We start from the raw sequence: 26,993 nt of genomic DNA, 5'->3' as shown, positions 1-26,993 counted from the left end.
CCTTTTAATGGCTAACTGAAAAGATGGTAACACATTGCAAGCTTTCGAGACTACTCAGGTCTCTTCTTCAGGCATTGACTAATACAAAATCTGAAGAGTCACATATTTATGCACAATACAACACAGAAAAAATGCAATGGATATGACAAGTGAGTAAATTAAAGGAGCTTTCCCATTTAAATCAGTTAGAAACGTATTCAAAGAGTATTTGATGCTATTTTTTATGTGGATTTAGGAGGAGAATCTATTAATCCTCATGAAAAATCTGTTTATAGTAAGTAGAATTTGTATTTGTACCTATCATTTATACTTTCAACATACCATAGATGTCACAGAACGTAGCACTCCTTTTTAATTTTTAGTGCGGGTTCTGTATGTTAACATGGCCCTTGGACTAAAAAAAACACCCATGCGCACCCTTGCTCTATACATAACAATAGTTGATATAACTGAACAATTTATTTATCCTTTCTTCAGACCAGGGGACATATATTATGAATAGGTCACTGAGGAGGATAGCAGGCCCAGGCTAAGCCACAGAAAACCAGATAGGTTGGTAACTAAGCGGATTGCAGACCCCTGATCCTGTCCACACAATTAGCAGTAGCCGTGGAGAGTACCTACGATGATCCTAGATGCCTCGGCACAGCCTGAGAGCTAACTAAGCCTAAAGCAAGAAGGGAAAATCTAAACTGTCCCGGAGCAGACCCCAAAGGAATAGATAGCCCCCAAACATATATTGTCGGTGAGACAAGATGAAAACACAAACGCAGGCAGAAAAATAGACTGAGCAAACGATGGGGCCCAAACTGACTAGAGAGGACAGGAAAGGAAAGACACTGTCTGCAATCACGCAAAAAAACCTGCAAAAAGTCCAACATGTCTGATGCACAAAAAACACTGAAGTCGCATGACTTCACCCCCACTATATCTGTTCTCTGGTATATTCTGAAAGCAAAGCAAAAAGAGACCTATATAACGGGACAAAACAAACTGGCACATGCAGTAACATATGGGCAGTGATTCAGCACAACCCTAGCCGGAGCTGGCTGACCCACACAAATCAGAGATAGACAAAACCAGATCAAATGCAAACAGAATAGCAAATGAACCACTTGGCTGAACATTCAGGGTCAGAGCTAGATACATCAGACCTCAGAAAGCACAGGAAGAAAATCACCAGCAGGGATAGAGGGAGTCAGCTGTCTTAAATCCCAATCAGAAACCCCAGATCTCGGATCGTCTTCCTCATTATCAGGTGGCAAGCCTCTCAATCAGATCAGCTCTACTACCTCCAGTAACCACCAGAGGGAGCCCAGAAAGAGAGCTCGCAACCCCTCTGTCAATCTGACCAGCTCCACTACCTTCAGTAATCACTAGAGGGAAGCCAGAGAGAGAATTCACAACAGACATAGCCCCCAAAAAGTAATACATTTGTCCTTATTTGCAGTTGCTACCTGTATCCTACTTTTGATGATGGTTTTGGAGCAATGACTCCTTCCATACTTAGTGGCCTTTCATCTTAATTTAAAACGTGTTTTCACATTTGATATAAATTATGTATCTGTTTCCTCCAGCATCTTCACAAGTTTTTTTGCTGTTGGTGCAGGAGACCAAACATACCTCCTTCTTAAACAGCTGGATGGCTCTTTGATCCCAAGCTACTGAAAAAAAATTGTTACTTGCCCAAAAATTGAGTGAAACACCTTGTAAAAAAATCCTTCCTTTTTGTGCTACGTCACTCCATTGCGATATTGCTTTTGGAGCACAATATGTGAAATCTCTGCTTGCACTTCAACTGGGTCTTTCTACCTAGTCTTTCCTAGTGGTGTGTACTTTCACCTCTTCCCAGACATTGCCTATCACATCTTGATATCTTATCTAGCAGCCTCAGACTGTTGTGCTATAATTGGCAGTGTCCAGGAGAGAGGGGTGAAAGCACACACCTAGAGAAGACTGAAGAAACATCCAGTTGGTCTGCAAGCAGAAATTCACATACTGCGCTCCAAAAAGCAAGAATTGTGTATTTTTGTGCCTTGTAGGAATGAACATCTGTCATTTTGAGCAGATGAATATTGTACCTTCAGGTGTTTGAATGTCACTCGCAAAGATGGTCCAGGTTTCTAAAAATCCACAATACTTATTGTAAACTCATTACTGCAACTGTATTCTTTGCACTCATTGACTTGTAAGGCTATTTTCACGCTATGTTTTTTTTTTCCAGCAGTCAAAAACGAGAGGTTTTAAAAAGTGGAAAATGCTATAAAAATGTTTTATTCTGAAACATTTTACTGTTTTCAGCTTTTTTTATAAGCAATGTAAAGCCCCCGTCTCACATAGCGAGATCGCTAAAGCGTCACCGATTTTGTGGCGCAATAGCGACCTCGCCAGCGATCTCGTTACATGTGACACACAGCGGTGACCTCCCCCCCTGCTGGATATCACGGATCGTGTTTAAATGTCCTGCGCCGTTTTTTCGACCTTTTCTGCGACCTCGTTGGTGACGCAGAACTCAGGGACGCAGGCGGGAACCGTCTGAAAAGCTGCTGTGTGACAAGGTACCAACGACCGCCGAGGTCGTTATACGGATCGCCGAATTGTTGCTGCGTCGCTGAAGAGATCTGCCTGTTTGACAGCTTACTAGCCACCATTTAGCGACATACCAGTGATCCTTACCAGGTCGTATCCTTGTCGGGATTGCTGGTGCGTCGCTAAGCGAAACAGGACCCTTAGTGTGGTGGAGTTTTTCACTGTTTTTGAACTCCTTACAGCAAAGAATTCAATGGTAACGTTTTGAAAAGGCATGGGGCATCTTTATAAGCTTCCTATTGACTTTTGTAAAGTATGAGGCAGCTTGATAGCGAAAAATACATGAAGAGTCGTCTGCTCACTTATTTTAACTAGTTGGCATTTTTGGAGACCTTATAAAAAAAACATGAGCAGCAAGTAAATTTTCAATTGAAATTAATTGGAACAGTCTTTCAAGTATGGTATTTTCTGAGCTCTTTTTCATGCATTTTTTTATCGTAGTGGATCTAATCCTAAATAAATGGTTGAAAATAATAGTGTGAACATATTCCAAGAGTGCGTCTTAATCCAGTCACTAGATTCCCGATGCCTGATCGTAAGCAGAATGAATCAAAGCCTGCCTGAGCAATTGTAGCCAGGTCATTGTGGTGTTTCAGAGACCTCATAGATTGAAAAGCCCACCTCGCTCTGGTTGTTTGACAGTTCTCTAACCTACGCTCATGTACCACCGCTGTTTGGCGGCAGTTGCGCAGCCAGACTTTTGATTCATAGTGCGCGTAATTTCAACAGCATAAATCAGACAGGTTTCCTTTAAAATTCACTTTTTCTAAGCCATGTTTTCTTCTAGTGCTGACCAGACTACACTACTGCTTATTACATAAAGAGGATCGTAAAAATGATTGCCTCGCTGCTCCAAATCAAGGTGAACAAAATGCCACAGTGATGCATAGTATGGGAAATTCAGTATGCAGAAGTTAGCAGTTTCTAGTGTGAAATAATTCCAATTTCAGCACTTCAAGCAGCCAGTAAGTGGCATGTCACAAAGATTAAATGGTTCCAGCAGCTGTGTGCATGAGAATCTGGTGAATTTGTAGTTGTAGTACTTATGCAGTTCAAAGACACATCTTTTTACTTAACCTCTGGAGTTCCAAAGGCCTTGGGGGAAGCGGCACTGATCTTCCTTTGGCCTTTTAAATTCATGTTGGAGTGAACTTTAATAAGCCTTATAAAGCCAATCCTTCCTCTTTTCAGTGGTCATTCTTTGGCCATGATATAACATTGTCATCCTTGTGTCACTGCCATAGAGAATCTGATCACTGGGCTTGAGATTGGACGGTGCTTGGTGTAAGGAATAGCGGGGAACTGCCAGACACACTTTATATTAGTGAAATACTGTAAAGCCCCAGTCTCTAGATCCCAGAAGTGCCCAAATTATTTTGTAGTAACTGTTCAGGGCATGATATAATTTTGCATTTGTCAGATTATTTTGTTTTTACCTCCCTTACTAGAATTTTCTTTTATTATTCATAGTTTACTTTATAATTTGAGTATTTTGGGAAGCTTTTCAATGAATAAACAGTTTTTTTCCTATGCTTATTATTACCTTTCATCAAAGTCAAAAGTGCCCAGTTTTTACTTTTATTTTATACGCAGCACCCGTCAATATTCAGTTTTTTTTGTGTGTGTTTTATATATCCACCATTTTCTTTCAGAGAAATGAGCCTTCTCATGGTCTTTACTAAGTGGATGCAGTTCACAGGATCCTCTGGGGCATGTCCTTAGGTTTTTCTGATTAATTACTTTGTGAACCACATCCCCTTGGTAAAGACCACGAAGACCGAATGAAAAGGCTCATATCTCTGGAACCGAATGGTGGATTTAAAAGTAGAAAAAAAAGAGTAGTCAGTTATTACAAGTTCTAGCATAAATAAGAATAAATCCGAAGTGCCTAAGGTTATGTCAGTGCACGCGTTTTATTCTTATTGTATCCTTGTAGTCCAGCTAGTGTTGGTTAACTTTGGTGGTGTTTAGATGTATAGATGTAAGAGCCAATGCTATCTGCGAGTGATTTATATCCCAGTACACACAACATAATTTGTACACAGGGAAATTACCACTCCGATTTACTCAGAGAACATAAATCATTGCTATGTGCTGACCACAACATTTCCAGCAATGTTATTTTGCTGTCGCCTTTTCCATCATCTTAATAAAATATCATTTGACATCACTGTTTACACGTTGGCAGGGCACAGGAGAAGTCGGGTATCTCATCTACCATATGAGGCTCTAATTCTTCAGGGATGTGTGACTTGCTTGTACAGTGAGCTCTGCCAGAAGCGTTAATTACCAAAGAAAATTACTTTAGGAAATATTTCTAGATTTGATTTACTTTACTGATATTGAAAAGCTCTACATTTGTTAAAGCCATACCTTAAAAACACGCTATGTACCTTCACTGCTTAATTATTCCGGGGAGACTTGCCCTTATGCCGTGGTTTGGTAGCCGTGTACTGCGCTGAGCCAGTCTTTCGGCACTCCCACAAGAATACATGGAATGGTAGTTCGCATATTGCTGTCTGCTCCATTATAGTTCTCAGAGGGTTCGGCAGGGTCATTCAGACCACCAATAATCGGGAAGTTTTCCCCTATCCTATAGGTAAGGGGACAGCATCAGAACTTAGTTTTATCGTGGAATTACAGTTAGGGATGTACCGTAATTATTTGATCCCTTGCTGATTTTGTAAGTTTGGCCACTTAAAAAGACATGAACAGTCTATAATTTTAAGGACAAGTTGATATTAACATTGAGAGATTAGAATATCAAAAATAAAATCCATAAAGTCACATTGTATAAATTTATTTGCATTTTGCAGTGAGAAATAAGTATTTGATGGCAAACAAGACTTAATAGCAAAACCCTTGTTGGCAAGCACAGCAGTCAGACTTTTTTTTGTAGTTGATGATGAGGTTTGCACACATCAGGAGTAATTTTGGTCCACTCTTCTTTGCAGATCATCTCTAAATCATTAAGCTGTTGCTTGGCAACTTGGAGCGGCAACTCCCTCCATAAGTTTTCTATGGAATTAAGGTCTGGAGACTGGCTAGGCCACTCCATGACCTTAATGTGCTTCTTTTTAACTCCTTTGTTGCCTTGGCTGTATGTTTTAGGTAATTGTCTTGCTGGAAGACCCAGCCGCGACCCATTTTTAATGGCGTAGGGAAGGAGGTTGTCACTCAGGATTTTATGGTACATGACTCCATCCATTCTCCCATAGATGTGGTGAAGTAGTCTTGTGCCCTTAGCAGAGAAACACCCCCAAAACATAATGCTTCCACCTCCATTCTTGACAGTGGGGATGGTGTTCTTTGGGTCATAGCAGCATTTTTCTTCCTCCAAACCCGGCGGGTTGAGTTAATGCCAGAGAGCTCAATTTTTGTCTCATCTGACCACAGCACCTTCCAATCACCCACAGAATCATCCAGATGTTCATTGGAAAACTTCAGACGGGCCTGCACATGTGCCTTCTTGAGCAGAGGGGGACCTTGCGGGCACTGCAGGATTTTAAACCTTTACGGAGTGATGTGTTACCAATGGTTTTGTTGGTGACTGTGGTCCCAGCTGCCTTGAGGTCATTAACAAGTTCCCCCATGTAGTTATAGGCCGATCTCTCACCTTCCTTATGATCAAGGATAACCCACGAGGTGAGATTTTGCATGGTGCCCCAGATCGATGTCGATTGACAGTCATTTTGTATTTCTTCCATTTTGTTATTGCACCAACAGTTGTCTCCTTCTCACCCAGCGCCTTATGTATGGTTTGTAGCCCATTCCAGCTTTGTGCCGACCTATGATCTTGTCTCTGACATCCTTATAAAGCTCTTTGGTCTTGCCCATGTTGTAGAGGTTAGAGTATGACTGAGTCTGTGGACAGTTGTCTTTTATAAATGTGACTATGTAAGACAGCTGTCTATAATACAGGTAATGAGTTGATTAGGAGCCTCTAGCAGGTCTGTAGAAGCCAGAACTCTTAATGGTTGATAGGGGATCAAATACTTATTTCTCATTGCAAAATGAAAATAAATTTATATAATTTATACAATGTAATTTTCTTGATTTTATTTTTGATATTCTATCTCTCAATGTTAAAATTAACCTACCCTTAAATTTATAGACTGTTCATGTCTTTGTCAGTGGGCAAACTTACAAATCGGCACAGGATCAAATAATTATTTTCCCCACTGTATTTTCAGTCTCCAACACCACGGGCTAATTCACACACCCGTTTTTTATGTTTGTGTGGTATCCTAATCTAAATCGAGCACAATATTATTTGTACTGTACATTGATCCAACAAACGGTTCAGTTCACGTGAAAGTTTTTCTGCATGGTCCCTTGCAGAAGGCTATACGGTGATAACATTACTATATGATCATGGACTATTTGTAGGCATGTAGCCTTTATATCAGTCAATAATGATGCAAAATAATAACATCCTTAATGCATATCAGAAAGAAGCACCCATATTCAGTGGGTCAGGACCATGCTATTTTTGGTGATCTGTATATTTGCAAGCGTAAAAATGTGTCCAATTCGGTGCAAATCTAGACAATGGTCATAATAAAAAAAAATTCTAAATGTTTTGCCAATTTATTCTGCAGCAAGTTACAATTCAGAGTAGGCATGTACAAACAAAATGACATTACAGAGTAACGCATGGTTCCACAGCTCAAACAAGAGGAAAGGGGTCCTGCGCTTCCAGTCTGAGATACATTGGTGGTGCAGCGGTAAAGGGGCCTCTTCCAACCCAAAGCAGGGAGAATTGTGCCTTATGATAAGCTACTGTATTTCAAGGGACCCACATATAGTTGTTGCACAGGGGCCCTCGTCTGTGTCCGCTCCTGATGAGATGTAATCTAGACGTGCTTATAGAACATCATACATATGAAAATGGAATTACATCGGGGTAAGATAATCCATAATGATATTGTGACGTCCCCAGCCACACAGCCAAGAGGCATTACTTCCTTTTTATTGTATCCACTAGCAGAACCTAAAGAAATGCCATAGAAATGAAATGTTTCCACAACAGATTGCGTGAATTCCTAACCGGATATTATTAGGACTGTTGTGATTTGTTTTGTATTCGAGTCGACATCAAGCAGACCTTTGGGAGTTTTCAGCGCTCGGGCCTTTCGGGGCTGGGATTCATTTTTGTGCGAGTAATAAGGAATATTAAGAATCCTGCTGAACAACTTCTTGTTATATTACCAACTGATTAAAATGGATGCATAATTTATAAGATCACAGAAAAGTATAAATAATCACTAGCCTTTTCTCTGGGGCTTCTCACCCCAATGCGTATGGAGATATTCTCTACCCTCCCAAGCAGTATGTTGCAAATATATGAATATTGGATATGCGAGAGACTGATTATTGGTATAATATTAATGAGCCGACTCTTCATCTGATCATCAATATTCAAGAAGATTGTTTTCTGCAAGAGCTAAGTGGCTAAATGACATAATAGCTTGCTATCCTGCCTCTAGCAGGGTGTTTGGATATTAGGAGGCAACAGTTGAGAATTAATGTTGCATTTTTAGTTTTCTAATTCGTGATGAGCCGGCGTACTGAGATAAGGTGTTAACCGAGCATGGCTCGTGTGTTGGCCGAGTGACTTCGGCGTGCTCGAATACTATGAGTCCCCGTGCGGCATGTGTCGTGGCTGTTAGACAGCTGCAACACATGCAGGGATTGCCTAACAAACAGGGAATCCGTCACCGTGCACGTGTTCCGACTGTCTAACAGCCACGAGACATGCTGCCGCGGGGACTCAAACGTAGTATTCGCGCACGCTGAAGTCACTCAAGCATGCTCTGATTACCCCTTATCCGTGCTCGTTCACTCATCACTAGTTTTAATCTATGCCCTTTAATGAAATATGCTAATATTCTAATATTGCTGCTTGATTGTTTGTAGAAATTTGTTAGCATCAGGTTGTTAGATAAAAATGGCACATCTGGTTTCCCACCAGGTCTTGTTAAGCTTATCACGTGGCATAAATAGCTGGGATCGGGTCTGTGTCAGTGAACAAGGAATTGAAACAATCCTGTTAGCGAGCACAAACATCTCACATCATTCCCGCGTAATCACTGTAGGAAAGACTGTGCCTTGTTATGAGGACAGAGAAGCCTTGACTGTGAGCATGGGGTCAGGCATTCTTTGCGCAAACGGTTTGAAATTCATTTTCATGGTTGACAGAATCTTACACTTTAAGCTTGTTTGAAAAACTCCCAATGCCATTCCCAGCTCGAGAGATATTGTAAGGGCTCTTTTCGAACAGTCAGTTGCTAAAACCAGAGCTGATCAGCAATGTATGCCCATTTTATTAGACTTACAAAACCAACATTTATATGTAACAATTATTTTACAATTTTTTTTTCCATTACAACAATTACTTTTACAATCACTTTCCTTTCTTCTTTGTTTGAAAATGACAGATGCTTGTTTAAAGGGAACCTGTCATGTTTAAAAAAAAAAAAAAAGCTAATAACCTGCAAATATGCGGCTAATCTCCAGGTTAATCACGTTCTAAAACCGTGGTGCCACCGCACTTAAATTTCTTCCCGGTAGCTGGGTTTCATCTTCTTTCTTCCCGGCAACCTCAGGCTTTTGGTCATAGAGGCGCAGGTTCAGTCATCACTTAGTACGTAGGGAGCGGTGACTGTAAGCACGCCACCGGCACTGACTGACAGCTGTCGGTGCACTGCTGAGCTGGCTGTCAGTTAGTGCCAGGGGCGTTGTTACAGCTCACTGGTGATTGAAGCTGCATCGGCTGCGCCTCTATGACGGAGAGGTAATTTCCTCCTAGTAGCCTGGCTTTTTTAGTACAGCTGTACAACTTTAGAACGCTATTAACCTGCATAATGACCCCCATATCTGCAGGATAATAGGTTGGTTTTTAAGTGGCATGGGCATCTTTAGGTATATTCAGCCAGTATGCTGTAAAGGCCCATTAAGAGCGATTGTAAACTACTAATAGGCTATTGATAATGATTATTCTGTCCCTATTCATGGTGTGATTTGCTTCCAAGAACAATTGGGGTATATTTATTGTGACGTCAACAATCCGATCACCCAAGAATGCAGCTTTGGCTTGTTCGTTGTGTGATTGCAGACTTGCTTAATTGGACCAATAATTGTGCTCGTTTCTCAGCTTAATGATTTTATTGGCATATCGGAATGGGTCTCTGTATGTTTGCTCTGTTAGGCTAGTTTCACATTAGCGTTTACGGCCGCAGCGTCGGGCTACGCATGGCCTCCGCCGGTAGCGCCGCCTACGGATGCATGACGCTGCATGCGTCCTGCGTCCCCTATCTTTAGCACTGGGGACGCAGGCCGTGCGCAGTATGCGTTTGGCGGCGCATGCGTCCTTTTGACGCTGCGCCGAGCGCACCAAATTGCAACCTGTTGCGTTTGGCGCTGGTCGGCACAGCGTCAAAAGGACGCATGCGCCGCCAAACGCATACTGCGCACGGCCTGCGTCCCCAGTGCTAAAGATAGGGGACGCAGGACGCATGCAGCGTCATGCGTCCGTAGGCGGAGCTACTGGCGGAGGCGAGGCAGGGGCGGGGCTTAGCGGCGGCCGTAAACGCTAATGTGAAACTAGCCTAAGCAGTCCTTTTTTTTTTTTTTTTTTTTTTTTTTTGGATCTGTGAAATAGAACATGTAGCAAAAGAAAAATACTTTTGTTAGTAAAGAGATAGGCAGTGTTCAAGTTTCTGATAAGCTTCTGTTGCCTGATTAATTGAAATAAATGAATAAATGCCTGAGCCATCTGGCCTGCAAAAAAAGAAATCTGCCATCCTTTTGTCCTTTATTGTCTCGTCCTTTTATTTTTCCTTATTTAAAGGGGTTGTCCGGTGGAATAAAGTAATTGCTTATCCACAGGATAGGTGAACACTTGTTGATCAGTCGGGGTCAGATTGACGAGACCTGCACTGTTTGGCACAACAGGCAGAGAACAGAACAGCAGTGCACATGCTCGATCGCTGCTCCATGCAAGCCCTATGGGGAATGTTGAGCACCGTGCTTGGCTTTTTCCAGCAGCCCCATAGAGAATTGGTAGAGTGGCAGCCTGGCATCCATCAACCCCTTTATAATCGAATTCCCTCTGATATGTATTGAATAGTCTTCATCTCCACGCCGCTATATCCAGGCAATATGTCTCACTGCCCATAATAGATCCCACAAAAAATGTCTTTGTGGAAATTGCTATTTGTACTCCTAAAATGAAGTTCCTGGGAGCCTTGATCTACTCGAGTTTGCGCAGGATGTTTATTTTGGCCGGTGAACACACCATTGTAGCTAGGGTTGGCAAGCTGCAGGATGCAGCTCTTGTCCTTTTACAGACATTCACTTGTGTACAGAACTCAATATGAAGCCCTAGTGCTCGTCTCCAGACACACAAGCCTTTCTTCCACTGTGCCAAGCTTCTTATAGCTGCGACGGCAGAGCTTTGCATTTATTTAGGCTTGTATTGGTTTCTAATTAATTCTGATTCACAAAGACTATAATCCAGGAGCTGGTTACACTACAGGAGTATGTTGCCATGAAAACAACCGCTAAACCGCCATAAAAAGTGTATTTAATATTTCTAATAAATTGTATGGTTGTGGATTTATACTGGCTGGGCTGAAAAAGCTGTGCCACAAATGGCTAAATAATTATTGGAGCCTCCGTGCAACAGTTAGCAACATCAACCCAATAAGATGTTTTGAAGGCTGTGCCGTTACATTAAATTTTGTTATGCCAAGTTGGGCAGTATCCATATTTATTGAAATTCGGAATTGAAAAGAAAATGAAGGCACTTGGTAAAACACTGGAATTTTAGTTGCGGTACTTTTTTTTTTTTTTTTAACCAATGCACCAACTCTGTGGCCTGTATATCCTGGCTAATGGGCTATTCCCATCCTAGTAAGTTGTCTCCTACCCACCATCCAGAGGTGTTTCTACTGTATTCATTGTCTAAGGGACTGCCAGAGATGGTCAAATAGACGATTTTTGTAAGGCCCAGACAAAGCTTTTGAAGTCAGAATGCCACTTTAAAGGATTAGTCCATTTAAGAATACCCATTTTTATGGTGCCCAGTTGTAGTTCTCCATTAACAGAAGGGGTACTGCATGCAGGATCCTCCTCTCATGATCACAGTAGTTAGTCTGGATTCATGTGTCTGTAAAACATGGACCATGATTTGATTGGAGAACTTGGTCTGACCACAAGGTCTCCTGACCTGCGTGAACTTCATATATGATGTAGTTAGATTAGTTCGGAAAACCCGGCAGTCGAGCCAAATCTTCCAGTATGAGTAAAGGCATCTGAAACTGACCTTGCAGAAAGGTTCTAATGTTAATTTGAATGCACACCAAGTACGGTAATTAATTTTCTCTATGGTGGAACTGCCATGAAATCTAACACTTGTAGGGTTCCCAACATATTGCATCAGGTAGCTGTTGTTCCCAGCTTGAGGAGCCTTGGTGAATGACCCATCCAGCAAATTGGGATTGTTCAAAGCAGGCAGCCCCTTTTAGTGGTGTTTCTCGCCTTAAGGTTTTACAGTAAGATCTATTGCTATATTAATTAAGCCTTTTTTTTTTTTTTTGTTCCCACAGAGCCACCACGACCAATTGCCCCTCCGCAGCTTCTAGGTGTTGGACCAACGTATCTTCTTATTCAACTGAATGCCAATTCCATCATTGGTGATGGGCCTATTATTCTTAAGGAAGTGGAATATAGGATGACCACTGGGACATGGACTGAAACACATGCAGTGAATGCCCCAACCTACAAACTCTGGCATTTGGATCCAGATACAGAATATGAGATTAGAGTGTTACTCACAAGGCCAGGAGAAGGTGGCACAGGGCAGCCAGGGCCTCCACTAATTACAAGGACCAAGTGTGCAGGTAAGTCAATGTGTTGCGTAATGCAGTGCCATAAATGTTGGGTTTTAGTGGACTTTCAAAGGCCATACAAGTTAAGCTGGATCTTTACCTACAAAAATCTCCTGGCGTGGATGTTGCATACAAAACACTTAGGCCATATTGCACGTTGGTCCTGTTGCAATGGGGTCTGGTAAGTGCTCCTTGTACTGAATTTGGTGCATGCCTCAGTCACTGTGTGGCAGTGTAAGAAGTTCTCCAGGCAGGGGAAACCGCCGACCATATTTTCTGTGCTTTGCTAACAATGCTGAACATGTTTATGTGAACACTATTCACAAGTATGTACTCATTAATGAAGGATTTTAGTTTCCTTTCAATTTGCATGAAAGATTATTCCTTTACAGCTGGCATTGCCAAGCACTTGGGGCACTCGCAGATGGATGTCTGAAAAATAACTTGACACCTTTTTTTTTCTTCTGTTTTTTTATTTCCCCAAACAGTCTGAGTTGGACAAATGATGATTTTCTGCCAGCTCTGACACGTTCCTGGAGCATTACTTTGTAGCTGATTTCGATTAATTTAATTGGGTATTCTTCCATCGTTCTCCTAACTGCAGCCCACGCCAGTACAGTTTGGGTTTTGGCGGAGATTCTTTACTCCAAGTTGTCTTTCTGCTTCCTTTTACATCTAATCATATGCAAATCCCCGTCACGGTACATGAAGGAGTTAGCGTAAGACCTCTGCCTGTCCTTGAAATGTCCTTTTAGGAATATGTAATGCAATATATTAATGGATATCGAGAACTCCTGAAGAATGGCAGAAGGGTGGAGTTAAGTTGTTAGAATCCGGTAGGTTCTTCCCTCCTGGCCGAGCAGTGGCGGTGTTAACGTTCCGTCGCCGTACTGTGATTTTTCTCCCCAGCCACTTATGTATGCCACACATTGTTAGAATAATGAGAGTGCAGCAGCTGAATTATTATACGATAACCCCGCTGCCGAGGGTCAGCCAGACTAAAGCGTTTCCCTACTCCGGAGGATGGTTTAAGTGGAATTGGCATTTGAATTTCTGAGTGGAGCGAGGCTGTCTTTAGCGAAGCCGCTATGCTAAGCAGTACTTCAAATACTTGTTTTGTCAGGTCACATCACAGAACTGACAATTAAATGTGGCGCTATCAGCATTTAAATCACACAGTGTATGGAAATTCTGAGATTAAAACAGCTCAGCCAAGTCAGATGGTGAGCTAAACAAAATAATGAACCATCCTCAGCCTCCCCCTCCTCGTCCTCAGCATGACAATGCCAGGCAATCTAGGTTAGGAATCTGCAGCTTTATTTCTTCCAGCAACCATACAATACACGCTGTAGGCACTCACGTCTCCCAATTTGTTTTCATGGGCTGTTAGTAAGTTGTTGGGCTACTATGACGAGGCGCCCAATGAATTGTAGTGAAGGGTATAGGCATGCTCCCTGAAATTAATCGGGTATATTTCTATTTTTAATAGTCATTTTACTGGTCCTTGTACTTTGAGACAACTTGATCTCATTTGACAGTTAATCTGCAAATCCCTTTATTTTCACTCGATTTTTTAATTTAACCCTTTCGCGCCTGAGCCTGTTTTTGCCTTCGTGACCAGGCCAATTTTTTCAATTCTGACCAGTGTCACTTTATGAGGCCATAACTCTAGAACGCTTCAACGGATCCTGCTGATTCTGACATTGTTTTCTCATGACATATTGTACTTCAGGATAGTGGTAAAATTTCTTAGATATGAACTGCGCTTATATGTTAAAAAAAATCGAAATTTGGCAAAAATTTTGAAAATTTTGCAATTTTCAAACTTTTAATTTTTATGCCCTTAAATCAGAGAGTGATATCGCACAAAATAGTTAATAAATAACATTTCCCACATGTCTACTTTACATCTGCACAATTTTGGAAACATAATTTTTTTTTTTTTGGAAGTTATAAGGGTTAAAAGTTGACCAGCGATTTCTCATTTTTACAACAAAATTTACAACACCATTTTTTTTTAGGGACCACCTCACATTTGAAGTGAGTTTGGGGGGTCATTATGACAGAAAATACCCAAAAGTGACACCATTCTAAAAACTGCACCTCTCAATGTACTCAAAACCACATTCAAGAAGTTTATTAACCCTTCAGGTGCTTCACATGAATGAATGGAATGTGGAAGGAAAAAATAAACATTTAACTTTTTTTCACAAACATTTTACTTCAGAACCATTTTTTTTATTTTCACAAGTGTAAAAACAGAAAATGAACCACAAAATTTTTTGTGCAATTTCTCCCAAATACGCCGATACCCCGTATGTGGGGCTAAACCACTGTTTGAGCACACGGCAGAGCTCAGAAAGGAAGGAGTGCCGTTTGACTTTTTCAATGCAGAATTGGCTGGAATTGAGATCGGATGCCATGTCGCATTTGGAGAGCCCCTAATGTGCCTAAACAGTGGAAACCCCCACAAGTGACCCCATTTTGGAAACTAGACCCCTTAAAGAACTTATCTAGATGTGTCGTGAGCACTTTGAACCCCCAAGTGCTTCACAGAAGTTTATAACGTAGAGCCATGAAAATAAAAAATCATTTTTGTTCCACAAACATGATCTTTTAGCCCCCAATTTTTTATTTTCACAAGGGTAACAGGAGAAATTGAACCCCAAAAGTTGTTGTCCAATTTGTCCAGAGTACACTGGTACCCCATATGTGGAAGAAAACTACTGTTTGGGCACACGGTGGGGATCGGAAGGGAAGTAGTGACGTTTTGGAATGCAGACTTTGATGGAATGGTCTGCGGGTGTCATGTCGCGTTTGCAGAGCCCCTGATGTGCCTAAACAGTGGAAATCCTCCACATGTGACCCCTTTTTGGAAACTAGACCCCCCCAAGGAACTTATCTAGATGTGTGGTGAGCACTTTGAACCCCCAAGTGTTTCACTAAAGTTTATAATGTAGAGCCGTGAAAATAAAAAAATCATTTTTTTTCCACAAAAATGATCTTTTAGCTCTCAATTTTTATTTTCACAAGGGTAACAGGAGAAATTGGACCCTAAGAGTTGTTGTCCAATTTGTCCTGAGTACGCTGGTACCCCACATGTGGGGGGGGACCACTGTTTGGGCACACGGTGGGGCTCGGAAGGGAAGTAGTGACGTTCTGGAATGCAGACTTTGATAGAATGGTCTGCGGGCGTCATATTGCATTTACAGAGCCCCTGATGTACCTAAACAGTGGAAACCCCCAATTCGAATTCCAACCCTAACCCCAACACACCCCTAACTCTAGCCCTAGCCCTAACCCTAACCCTAACCCTAGCCCTGACCCTAACCCTAGCCCTAACCCTAGCCCTAACCCTAACCCTAGCCCTAGACATAGCCCTAGCCTGCCTACCTGCTTTTATTTCTTTACTTTTTTTTTTTATTTTTGTGTTTTTTATTTTTTGTATTTTTGACTCATAGTAACGCCACTTCTCCTCTGATTTCACACTGGCAGATGATCAGTGGAGAAGCAGCGTTACTATGTGACAAGATCGCTGCCCGGCACATAGTAACGCCACTTCTCCTCTGATCTCACACTGACAGATGATCAGAGGAGAAGCAGCGTTACTGTGTGACAAGATCGCTGCCTGACACAGCTGTGCCAGGCATCGATCAGCTGTGCCAGGCAGCGATCTAGTCACACTGTAACGCTGCTTCACCTCTGCCCATCTGTCAGCATGAGCTCAGAGGAGAAGTCGCGTTATAATGAGGGAGATCGCCGGGAAACAAGCAGCTTTCCCAGCGAGCTCTCTCATTGGCTGCTGTGACGCGACGTCATCAGGACCTGAACCAATCAGGTCTCGATGACGTCGGGGTCCCAGCATGCATTGTGCACCGGGATCCCCGCGTTATAAGATATGAGGGGGTCCCGGGGGGCACAAAACCGCCGACAGTAGATAAACGTCAGCGCTGCACAAAGCCCAGCAAGCGCCAACGTTTATCTACTGTGGGCGGTCGCGAAGAGGTTAAAAGGGGTCCATCACCAGATTTTTGCTATGTAGTCTGAGATCTCAATGATGTAGGAGCAGAGACCCTGATTCCAGGGATGTCTCTCACTGGGTTGTTTTTGCTGTTTCAATACGATCAGTGTTTTATCAGCAGAAGATTATCACTACAGGACTAGCTGCCTCCTGCCTCCTGGCCCAACTGTGCTGCTATCACTGCTTAGCAGCTCTCACTACATGATGCAGCAATCTGCTAATCAGTGATGTGTTGGCGGGGGTGAGATAATACTCAGCTCAATAATTCGGAGATCTGCTAGGCCTGCAGCAGAGAGCTGATTTTATCACAACTGCTGCACCTAGAGTACGAAGGGACACGTCTCTGAAATCTGGGTCTCTGTCCCTAAATCACACTGCTATTAGATTACATAGCAAAAACCTGCTGACGGATTCACTTTAAATTGAGCCCCCTCCTGCACTTGGCACTACTCCCCTAAATCTGGACCAGGTTTTCTTTTTCTTCTTTGCCCCCCTTTTGCAAGGTTACGCACCCTCGGTAATAAAGTTAATTTCCCCTCAACCCCTCAACTGGGTGTATACTACAGAAATTCTTTGTGGGCTTTTGCTTTTTCTCCCCTGAAATAGGCGAAACAATACACAGACCACAAGCACAGATATTCTGTGGTGTATCCCCAGTTAATTGAAGAGAAAATGTCAGCATTATGACTTTGTGTCTAACTTTGGTACGGAGGGGCACAGAATAATAACAAAACACTCAAGCGATAGAATAGTGACAATTGAAGAAGGTATTCAAAAAAATATATTGAAAATTGTTCTTTAAAGGGAAGGTTTTATCAGAAAGCGACCTGTTTACATTTTTTTTTGTGGATATTATAATTTCAGTGGACACTTTCTGATGTTTTAATTGAATTGTGCACCATTAAAGGGATTGTCTAGAACAAAATAATTCCTGAAAGTATTGGCACCCTTGAGATTGTTTCAGAAAGGGAAGTATTTCTCCCAGAAAATTATTGCAATTACACATGCTTTGTTATACACATGTTTATTTCTTTTGTGTCTGTTGGAACACAGAAAAACAGAAGTAAAAGAGGCAAATTGGACAAAATTTCACACACAACCTCAAAAATGAGCAAGACCATATTGCTGGAACCTTTCCAAAATTGTGGGTAAACAACTTTGTTTCAAACATGTGATGCTTGTTCAAACTCACCTGTGGCAAGTAACAGGTGTGGGCAATATGAAAATCATAAATGAAACCAGATAAAAAGGAGAGAAGTTGACTCAATCTTTGCATTGTGTGTCTATGTGTGCCACACTAAGCATGGAGAACAGAAAGCGGAGAAGAAAACGGTCTGGGTACTTGAGAACCAAAATTGTTGAATCATATCAACACAATCTCAAGGTTACAAGTCCATCTCCAAAGATCTTGATGTTCCTTTGTCCACAGTGCACAACTTAATTAAGAAGTTTAGCCATGGAGGGCAGAGAAAAAATTGATGAAAGATTGAAATGCAGAATAGTCTGAATGGTAGATAACCAGCCCCGAATCAAGTTCCAAAGAAACTGAAGCTGTCCTGCAGGCTCAAGGTGTGTGTGGGTCAGGGCCACTCCTAGGCTGGGTCCTTCCCTGGAGGAAGATCTGGCTAGTCCCGTGTTTGAGACTCTTAAATGAGGCTCCTTGGACTTTATTTGCATCCACTCCTTGGCAGGGTCCTTCCCTGGAGGAAGATCTGGCTAGTCCCGTGTTTGAGACTTTAAATTAGGCTCCTTGGACTTTATTTGCATGACTTAAAGGGCCACTTAATATGGTTGTAATGATGGTTTCCGAAAGGAGCCACTCCTTGGCTGGGTCCTTCCCTGGAGGAAGATCTGGCTAGTCCCGTGTTTGAGACTCTTAAATGAGGCTCCATAGACTTTATTTGCACCACTCCTTGGCTGGGTCCTTCCCTGGAGGAAGATCTGGCTAGTCCCGTGTTTGAGACTCTTAAATGAGGCTCCATGGACTTTATTTGCATATTCGTATTTCCCAGGGAGCAATGCACCTAGGATTTCACTGCGATTGAGCGCCTTTGCCGGCTGCCGCAGTGTTTTCCTTGACTGGTCTCCCTGAGGTCAGTGATTGTTTCATGATGTTGGTCTACTAGGCATTGCTCCCACCTAGCCAGAATCCTACTCCACACTGATGAGAGGCAACACCCCGAAACAGCTGTCTGTGGATGGATACCTGGCCTTGGTATTTCCCTTGTCATTTCTGTAAACTCGTAAAGAGCTGGATATTGACTTAAAGGGCCACTTAATATGGTGGTAATGGTGGTTTCCGAAAGGAGCCACTCCTTGGCTGGGTCCTTCCCTGGAGGAAGATCTGGCTAGTCCCGTGTCTGAGACTTTTAAATGAGGCTCCATGGACTTTATAAACATTTAAATGAAATGAAACGCAAGCCCAGGATTCCCATGTGAACCCCACTGCTGACACGGTGACATAAAAAAGCAAGACTGCAGTTTGCCAAAATTTATGTAAGACAAGATCCTTCTGGGAAAGCATCTTGTGGGCAAATGAGACCAAGATAGGGCTTTTTGGTAAAGCACATCATTCTAATGTTTACCGAAAATGGAATGAGGCCTACAAAGAGGAGAACACAGTACTGACTGTCAAATATTGTGAAGGTTCAAAAAAGTTTTCGGGTTGTTTTGCGACGCAGCAGCGATATTGCTATGTGTGATACTTGCCTCCGACCGGCTCCCCCGCTGTCTATCGCTGATCATGCGAGAACGTCCTGGGCTGTTTCTCGTCTGGCACTTCCTGCTGGCGCCGACGAGCGAAGCGTGGAAGCGGGCGGGAGGACGTCTTAATCAGGGCTGTGGAGTCGGAGTCGTGGAGTCGGAGTCGGTGCTCATTTTGGTGGAGTCGGAGTTGGAGTCGGTATAAAATGGACCGACTCCGACTCCTAAAATATATAATAAATTGGGTACAGTAATTCAATGCAGGATGTGCTGAATATTTTTTCATAGGAGTTTGGGAAAGTTATGAAATGTCCTATAAATGGCTGTTATATTCCTGATCTAAGGCTACATTCACACACAGCGTTTTTCCTGTGTTTTTTGAGGATACGTTTTTCAGCTGCAAAAGCTGATCTTTTTAAAAAACTGCATCACCTGAAAGGTTTTTGAGCTCATAGATAATGTTTTCAATAGCAAAAGCAGATTAGAAATCTGCTCTATCTATCCATTTATCCATATCTGTCTATCCATATCGTATCTGTACCAAAAAGAATGAAAACCGGGTAGTACACCAATATATATTCTGTTCTATATAAATATCTTGATTATTGGATCATAAAAATGATTAAATGTCTGAGGTTCACATTGTACTACAATAAATTTTTCACTTAAATATAAGCAATATGTGTGGGAGTCGGAGTCGTGGAGTCGGAGTTGGAGTCGGAGTCGGTGTAAGGGAAATTGAGGAGTCGGAGTCGCAGGTTTGGCTTACCGACTCCACAGCCCTGGTCTTAATCGCTGCGTCTGACAGGTAAGGCTAGTTTCACACTAGCGTTTGTGAGCGCAGCGACGGCCTGCGCACGGCCGCCGCTAAGCCCCGCCCCCTGCCGCGCCCCGCCGGTAGCTCCGCCTACCCGCGCATGACGCTGCATGCGCCCTGCGTCCCCTATCTTTATCACTGGGGGCGCAGGCCGTGCGCAGTATGCGTTTGGCGGCGCATGCGTCCTTTTGACGGTGCGCCGACCTGCGCCAAACGCAACCTGCTGCAGTTTGGTTGCGTCGGCGCACCGTCAAAAAGGCGCATGCGCCGCCAAACGCATACTGCGCACGGCCTGCGCCCCCAGTGATAAGGATACGGGACGCAGGGCGCATGCAGCGTCATGCGCCGGTAGGCGGAGCTACCGGCGGAGGCGCGGCAGGGGGCGGGGCTTAGCGGCGGCCGTGCGCAGGCCGTCGCTGCGCTCAAAAACGCTAGTGTGAAACTAGCCTAAGTAACGACCGCTGCTGCGTCACTACATCGCTAGTGAGATCTGCCTGTTTGGCAGCTCACTAGCGACCACTTAGCGATGCACCAGCGATCCTGACCGGGTCATATCGTTGTCGGGATCGCTGGTGCATCATTAGTGTGACGGGGCCTTAAGATACTATATTTTACCAAAGAGAACACAACTGTTGGTTGCCTGGGTTGAAAGATTCCTTGTACATTAGAACCCAATGAGACTGAGACTGTATACAAACAACGGACTTTTGTTACATTACACATTAGATTCGGTGAAGCTGTTCGCATGTTGGCTTTTCTGTGACCAATTGTCCACATTAAAACGTACATATTTCCTACTCAAGTCTGTTACGTAAAAAATACAACTTGAACAATAGAAACAAGATTAATATGAAATACGGAACATCACATCAATGCAAAATGTTCCTTTTCTTTGTGGAAGCCAGCAAGGATTTGTGAATAATCACCTTTATTTCCTTTATGGCTAAACGTGGTGACAAAAAGTACTTTGAGCCTGATTTTATTATTGATAAAATCTGGTTAGAAGAAGTGACTTGCAACATTTTTAAATAAAGGCCTACATGCACATTAAATAAGTCATTCAAATCCACTGACTTCAACAGATCCGTTCAGCGATCTAATGTGGATGGGCCTTCTGGCTTTACCCAACAGATGACACAGAAGGGAAGGACCTGGTCTGTTAGATTTCTAATTGTGGATCCTTTTGTTCTGTGCAGAAATAAGTCCCTGTCAGAGAACACTGGCAATTATCCAAGTGTTTCTGTGTACTGGGCTCAACAACCATTCAGCCGACAACTATTTTATGTATATGGAGGCCTTTAGAATTCTTGAAGAATTTACATGTAATGTTATTGAACCACATATACAGTGGGGAAAAAAAGTATTTAGTAAGCCACCAAGTTCAAACAGGTGCCATTACTACAGGTAATGAGTGGAGGACAGAGGAGCCTCTTAAAGAAGTTACAGGTCTGTGAGAGGCAGAAATCTTGCATGTTTTTAGGTGACCAAATACTTAATTTCCACCATAATTTGCAAAATAAATCTTGCCAAATCAGACAAGGTGATTTTCTGGATATGTTTTCTTATTTTGACTCTCATAGTTGTGGTCTACCTATGATGTCAATTACAGGCCGCTCTCATCTTTTTAAGTGGGAGAACTTGTACAATTGGTGGCTCAGTAAATACTTTTTTTCCCCAATGTATATTAGACTAAAGGGAATGTCGTTTGGATCAACCTTCCATATAGGCATGCTGGTCAGAAAGTTGAATGAAATGATGACTTGATATCTGCAATATGATGTTTTATTCTAGAAATATCCCTGTTTTTCTTAATATGTAAATTAGCTGTTAAGATCTATGGGCCGGACACTGATCTGCATGAGAAGCTGCCTCCTGAGCTTATTTTAAATGAAAGGAGGTGTTACCATTGGGAACCATGTAATGTCTGACAATTTGCTCTCATAATCGCACACAGCTCTGCATTGAGATCAGAGCTAACATGGTACAGCAATCTAACACAGCACATCAGAAGTGGTTTGTTTCATTACAAACACATTTATAGCTGCAGTTGTCCTCTCATAGTGCTTAATGAGGTTGTCCACTACTTAAACATTGATGATCTATCCTTAGGATAGGTCATCAAAGTCACCCCCGCTGAACAGCTGTTCTCTGTGTCGGCGGTAGCTGGTGGTGCTCAGTTACATAGCTGCTCCTTCTTCTGATAGGGGGCGGATGTGCCATATTCGGCCACTATTTATTTGAATAGAGGGCGGATGTGCAGTATTCTGCTGCAGCCATTATTTGTAGGGAAATCTGCAAAAGCAAATGTTTTGTAGTGAGACAAAGCTCAACTCTGCTGTACTGTTATAATTACACACATGACTGCAGTAAGATCAGAGAGCAGCCATTATTTATCACACTGGTAACTCCCCCTTCATGTAAAATAATCACTGGAGGCAGATTCTCAGGAAGATCTGTGTTCAGCTCATTTACATGTAAGAAAAATGTGGATATCACTGGAATAAAACTTTGGATCACAGATTAAGCTTCCTATGACCTACATGCCCATATAGATGGTTTGTCCTACAGGCAGATTCCCTTTTAACATTCTGTATGTTCCCAAAAGATGAATACATTGCAGATTTTCAGTAGCAAATGCATCTACACCTACAGTAAGTGTGGGGATTTTGATGTGGAAGGTCTGTGGATTTGAAATTGTTTTCACTTTTTGCATCTCAGATCTACATCACGGGTCCATTTTAACTGCACATTCTTTTCGCATTGTGTGAATGAAATTTCTTGAAAAATCTGATCTGTAATAGCGAGCCGATTTTTCACATACAAATTCTCATCCATCCTGTAATAACATACCCTTAAAGGTGGGACTGAATTTTGTTGCCCCCAAGATACCTTGTGAAAAATAGTGGGCTGTATTGGCAACTTTTGATACTTTGTGTGATCTCTTGATCTTTGTGGAAATAGCGTTCAATGTATAACCCACATATGTTGATTTAATAGGCTCTATCACGGTCTTCTCTAAGGATATGTGTGGGCTAAACATACTGGTGATGAAGAATTGTGAATTGACCCCTAGGTGTGTAATAAGCCTGTGCACAAATGTGTCTGCTGGTAAATTGCAGAACAAACGATTAAAGCTTTTTCCATCCACCTGTGTTCTGTTTCAACATATTACATATCTTTTCTGCAGCGTTCTTCATTCATGGGGTTAAATTCTGTCATTACCTTGCTTTGCCTCTCAATTATTAGTATTTTCATTTCTGCAAGTGTAATTATACGGCACTTGCCTCCTTTCATCTCTTGTATGCTAAATAGCATTTGATTAATGCTCAAAGTGCCACCTTGTTTTCTTGTTTTATGCAAAGCAGTCCTGGTCTGTGAGCGCCGGTGCTGGATGTGAGTGTTTGAAGTGTGCAGCACTTTCTGAAGTTTACTTTCTGGCCCTATAAGGCTAAGTGCACATGTTGCAGAAAATTTCTGCACAAAAACCTGAATCCCTTCCCAGAAACCACACCTATTTTTACCGCAGCGGTTTCTAAAAGCATGGGAGAAGCCTACCGCGGAAAAAAACGCAAAATAATGTGCATGCTGCGGTTTTTACCGCGATGCGTTTTTTTCGCGGTAAAAAACGCATCAAAGTGCAAAATGCATAGAAATGACTGTGCACCTTATTTTTAGCGGTTTTATAGCGGTTTTATAGTGAAAACCGCGGTAAAAACCGCTAAAAAAACGCTGTGTGTGAACACAGCCTTATAATGCTGCAGGGACAGCGAGAGTCGAGAGCGAGCAGAAAATCATTGTAATGTAGCCTAAATATATCTTAGGCGAGTCTTATTAGTCTTACCGTCTAGTGTTTCATCAGAACTGCACTTTAATGTAAGCCTGCTTAAGAGTAACCAAAGATCTGTGCAATTTACCAAATCCCATGTACAAAGTCAAGGACTGGTGGCCGTAGTGGGTCACTACTAGTGATGAGCGAGTATACTCATTGCTCGGGTGTTCTCCGAGTATTTTGGCGTGCTCGGAGATTTAGTTTTCGTCTCCTCAGCTGCTAGACAGCTTGAATACATGTGTAGAATACCTGTTTGTTTGGAAATCCCCACATGTATTCAGACTGCCTACAAGTCACAAATCATTCAGATGAGACGACAAAAACTAAATCTCCGAGCACGCCAAAATATTCGGAGATCACCCAAGCATGCTCGGGGAGCCCTGAGCCACGATGCTACTCGCCCATCACTAGTCACTATGCAACGTTACAAGTTCGGTTTTGTTGCACTAGAGGACTCAGCAATTCCTTTCTTCCATCTTACCGGAAAGAAAAACCTAGTTCCGAACGGAGCTTCATGGTCGGAGATGGCTAAATTCAAAGAAAATATAAAGCTCCATTCCAAACAAGGAGAAACTGTGCAGATGGGAAGTGGTAGGTCTGTTGTTTTCAAGAAAAAAATAATCATCTTTTTAGTATTTCAGTTTTTTTTTCTTGAATGCACTGTAATAACAGACACAACCCATAGTCAGAATGATGCGATGTTTTTTTCTGGAAAAAAAACAAAAGTAGAACCCTTTTTTCTAATCCTTTGTTTCTCTCAAGAGATTTTGTTAGTGAAGAAAGCAATTTCATCATGCTTCAAGGTATTTTCCAATATAGAGTGGGCATAAGGAGTATGGACCAATAAAATGAAGAAAAAAAAAAATAGCTGTTGCTGCGCGAGCCCACAGTATGTATTCCATATTTCAGCTTCCTGTAAGCATAATTTGTGGTGTGAGGTACAATATTTCAGGTTGTAAGCTATCGACTCCCTCATCATGAAAAGTGGTTACGTGTGGAAATGATTGCTCTAACATGGTATTCCCTCCTCAACCATTCATGACTGAGATCTGAATACTCTTGTATATGCGGTGCGCAGAGGTGGACAGAATTATGGAAGCCAATGAGCTTGCTGTGAAGTAAGAGTTTCGGGAAGAAGGGGCCGGCCTGCTCAGGTGTGGTCTGTTGTCCAGGCCACCCCACACTGCTGCACACAGACACAGATTCCCAACTCAGCCTTGAATCCTAAGATTAGATTAGTCCGGCAGGTTCTTATTAGACCCTTCATATTCAATTCGCATCTGTTACTAGTTTTGGACAGGCTCAGCGAAGTCTTCTCTTCTCATGCAGCTTTGTTTGGTGTGCAAGCCCACCTCCCTCCTCTGGTCTTTACATTAGAAAGAGCCAAAGAAGGCTGTCGTGAATGAGAGTAGCCCAGAGCAGTGTGTTGACAGCGTCCTGTTAGTCTGGCCTAACATTAGATGGCTGTTGGGGCTACGATGCTTCAGTTGATTTTTCGGCCAGCAGCCATCTTGGCCGATACGCCCATACAGAGGTGATCGCTCCCTTATTCTCTGAGAATGTCGCTGACTGACACGTTAACCTGTGAGGAGAGAGTTTGAGAGATGGCAAACAGAACAGTTTACAGATCAGGAAGAAATGACATTAACGAGTGCAGAATAGAAGATGTGCTTACAGTTAGGTCCATATATATTTGGACAGAGAACATTTTTCTAATTTTGGTTCTAGACATTACCACAATGAATTTTAAACAAAACAATTCAGATGCAGTTGAAGTTCAGACTTTCAGCTTTCATTTGAGGATATCCACATTAAAATTGGATGAAGGGTTTAGGAGTTTCAGCTCCTTAACATGTGCCACCCTGTTTTTAAAGGGACCAAAAGTATTTGGATAATTGACTCCAAGGCTATTTCATGGACAGGTGTGGGCAATCCCTTCGTTATGTCATTCTCAATTAAGCAGATAAAAAGCCTGGAGTTGATTTGAGGTGTGGTGCTTGCATTTGGAAGGTTTTGCTGTGAAGGAAACATGCAGTCAAAGGAGCTCTCCATGCAGGTGAAACAAGCCATTCTTAAGCTGCAAAAGCAGAAAAAACCCATCCGAGAAATTGCTACAACATTAGTAGTGGCAAAACCTACAGTTTGGTACATCCTGAGAAAGAAAGAAAACACTGGTGAACTCATCAATGCAAAAAGACCTGGGCGCCCATGGAAGACAACAGTGGTGGATGATCGCAGAACAATCTCCATGGTGAAGAGAATCCCCTTCACAACAGCCAACCAAGTGAACAACACTCTCCTGGAGGTAGGCGTATCAATATCCAAATCTACCATACAGAGAAGACTGCATGAAAGTAAATACAGAGGGTTCACTGCACGGTACAAGCCACTCATAAGCATCAAGAATCAAAAGGCTAGACTGGACTTTGCTAAAAAAATCTAAAAAAGCCAGCACAGTCCTGGAAGAACATTCTTTGGACTGATGAAACCAAGATCAACCTCTGCCAGAATGATGGAAAGAGAAAAGTTTGGCGAAGGCGTGGTACAGCTCATGATCCAAAGCCTACCACATCATCTGTAAAACACGGCGGAGGCAGGGTGATGGCTTGGGCATGCATGGCTGCCAGTGGCACTGGGTCACTAGTGTTTATTGATGATGTGACACAGGACAGAAGCAGCCGAATGAATTCTGAGGTATTCAGAGCCATACTGTGTGCTCAGATCCAGCCAAATGCAGCCAAACTGATTGGTCGTAGTTTCATACTACAGATGGACAATGACCCAAAGCAACCCAGGAGTTTATTAAAGCAAAGAAGTGGAATATTCTTGAATGGCCAAGTCAGTCACCTGATCTCAATCTCAACCCAATTGAGCATGCATTTCACTTGTTAAAGACTAAACTTCAGACAGAAAGGCCTAAAAACAAACAGCAACTGAAAACCACTACAGTGAAGGCCTGGCAGAGCATCAAAAAGGAGGAAACACAGCGTCTAGTGATGTCCATGAGTTCAAGACTTCAGTCATTGCCAACAAAGGGTTTTCAACCAAGTACTAGAAATGAACATTTTATTTACAATTATTTAATCTGCCCAATTACTTTTGGTCCCTTTAAAAACAGGGTGGCACATGTTAAGGAGCTGA

The 26,993-nt window shown here is 42.4% G+C and overlaps 1 protein-coding gene across 13 annotated transcripts in view; it reads left to right on the top strand.

Moving 5' to 3' along the window:
- Positions 1 to 26,993, top strand: part of PTPRK (protein tyrosine phosphatase receptor type K) — a 445,942-nt gene that overhangs the window by 221,408 nt on the left and 197,541 nt on the right. For all 13 annotated transcript variants that reach the window (XM_073575792.1, XM_073575782.1, XM_073575786.1 and 10 more), the window contains exon 7: positions 12,201 to 12,494. In XM_073575792.1, coding sequence (XP_073431893.1) covers positions 12,201 to 12,494 — 294 coding nt within the window. The remainder of the gene's footprint in view (positions 1 to 12,200; positions 12,495 to 26,993) is intronic.

Source organism: Dendrobates tinctorius, unplaced genomic scaffold, assembly GCF_039654945.1.
Source record: "Dendrobates tinctorius isolate UK_male_01 unplaced genomic scaffold, ASM3965494v1 ptg000046l, whole genome shotgun sequence".
Lineage (NCBI taxonomy): Eukaryota > Metazoa > Chordata > Amphibia > Anura > Dendrobatidae > Dendrobates > Dendrobates tinctorius.
This window is presented reverse-complemented; position numbering and strand designations above follow the sequence as displayed.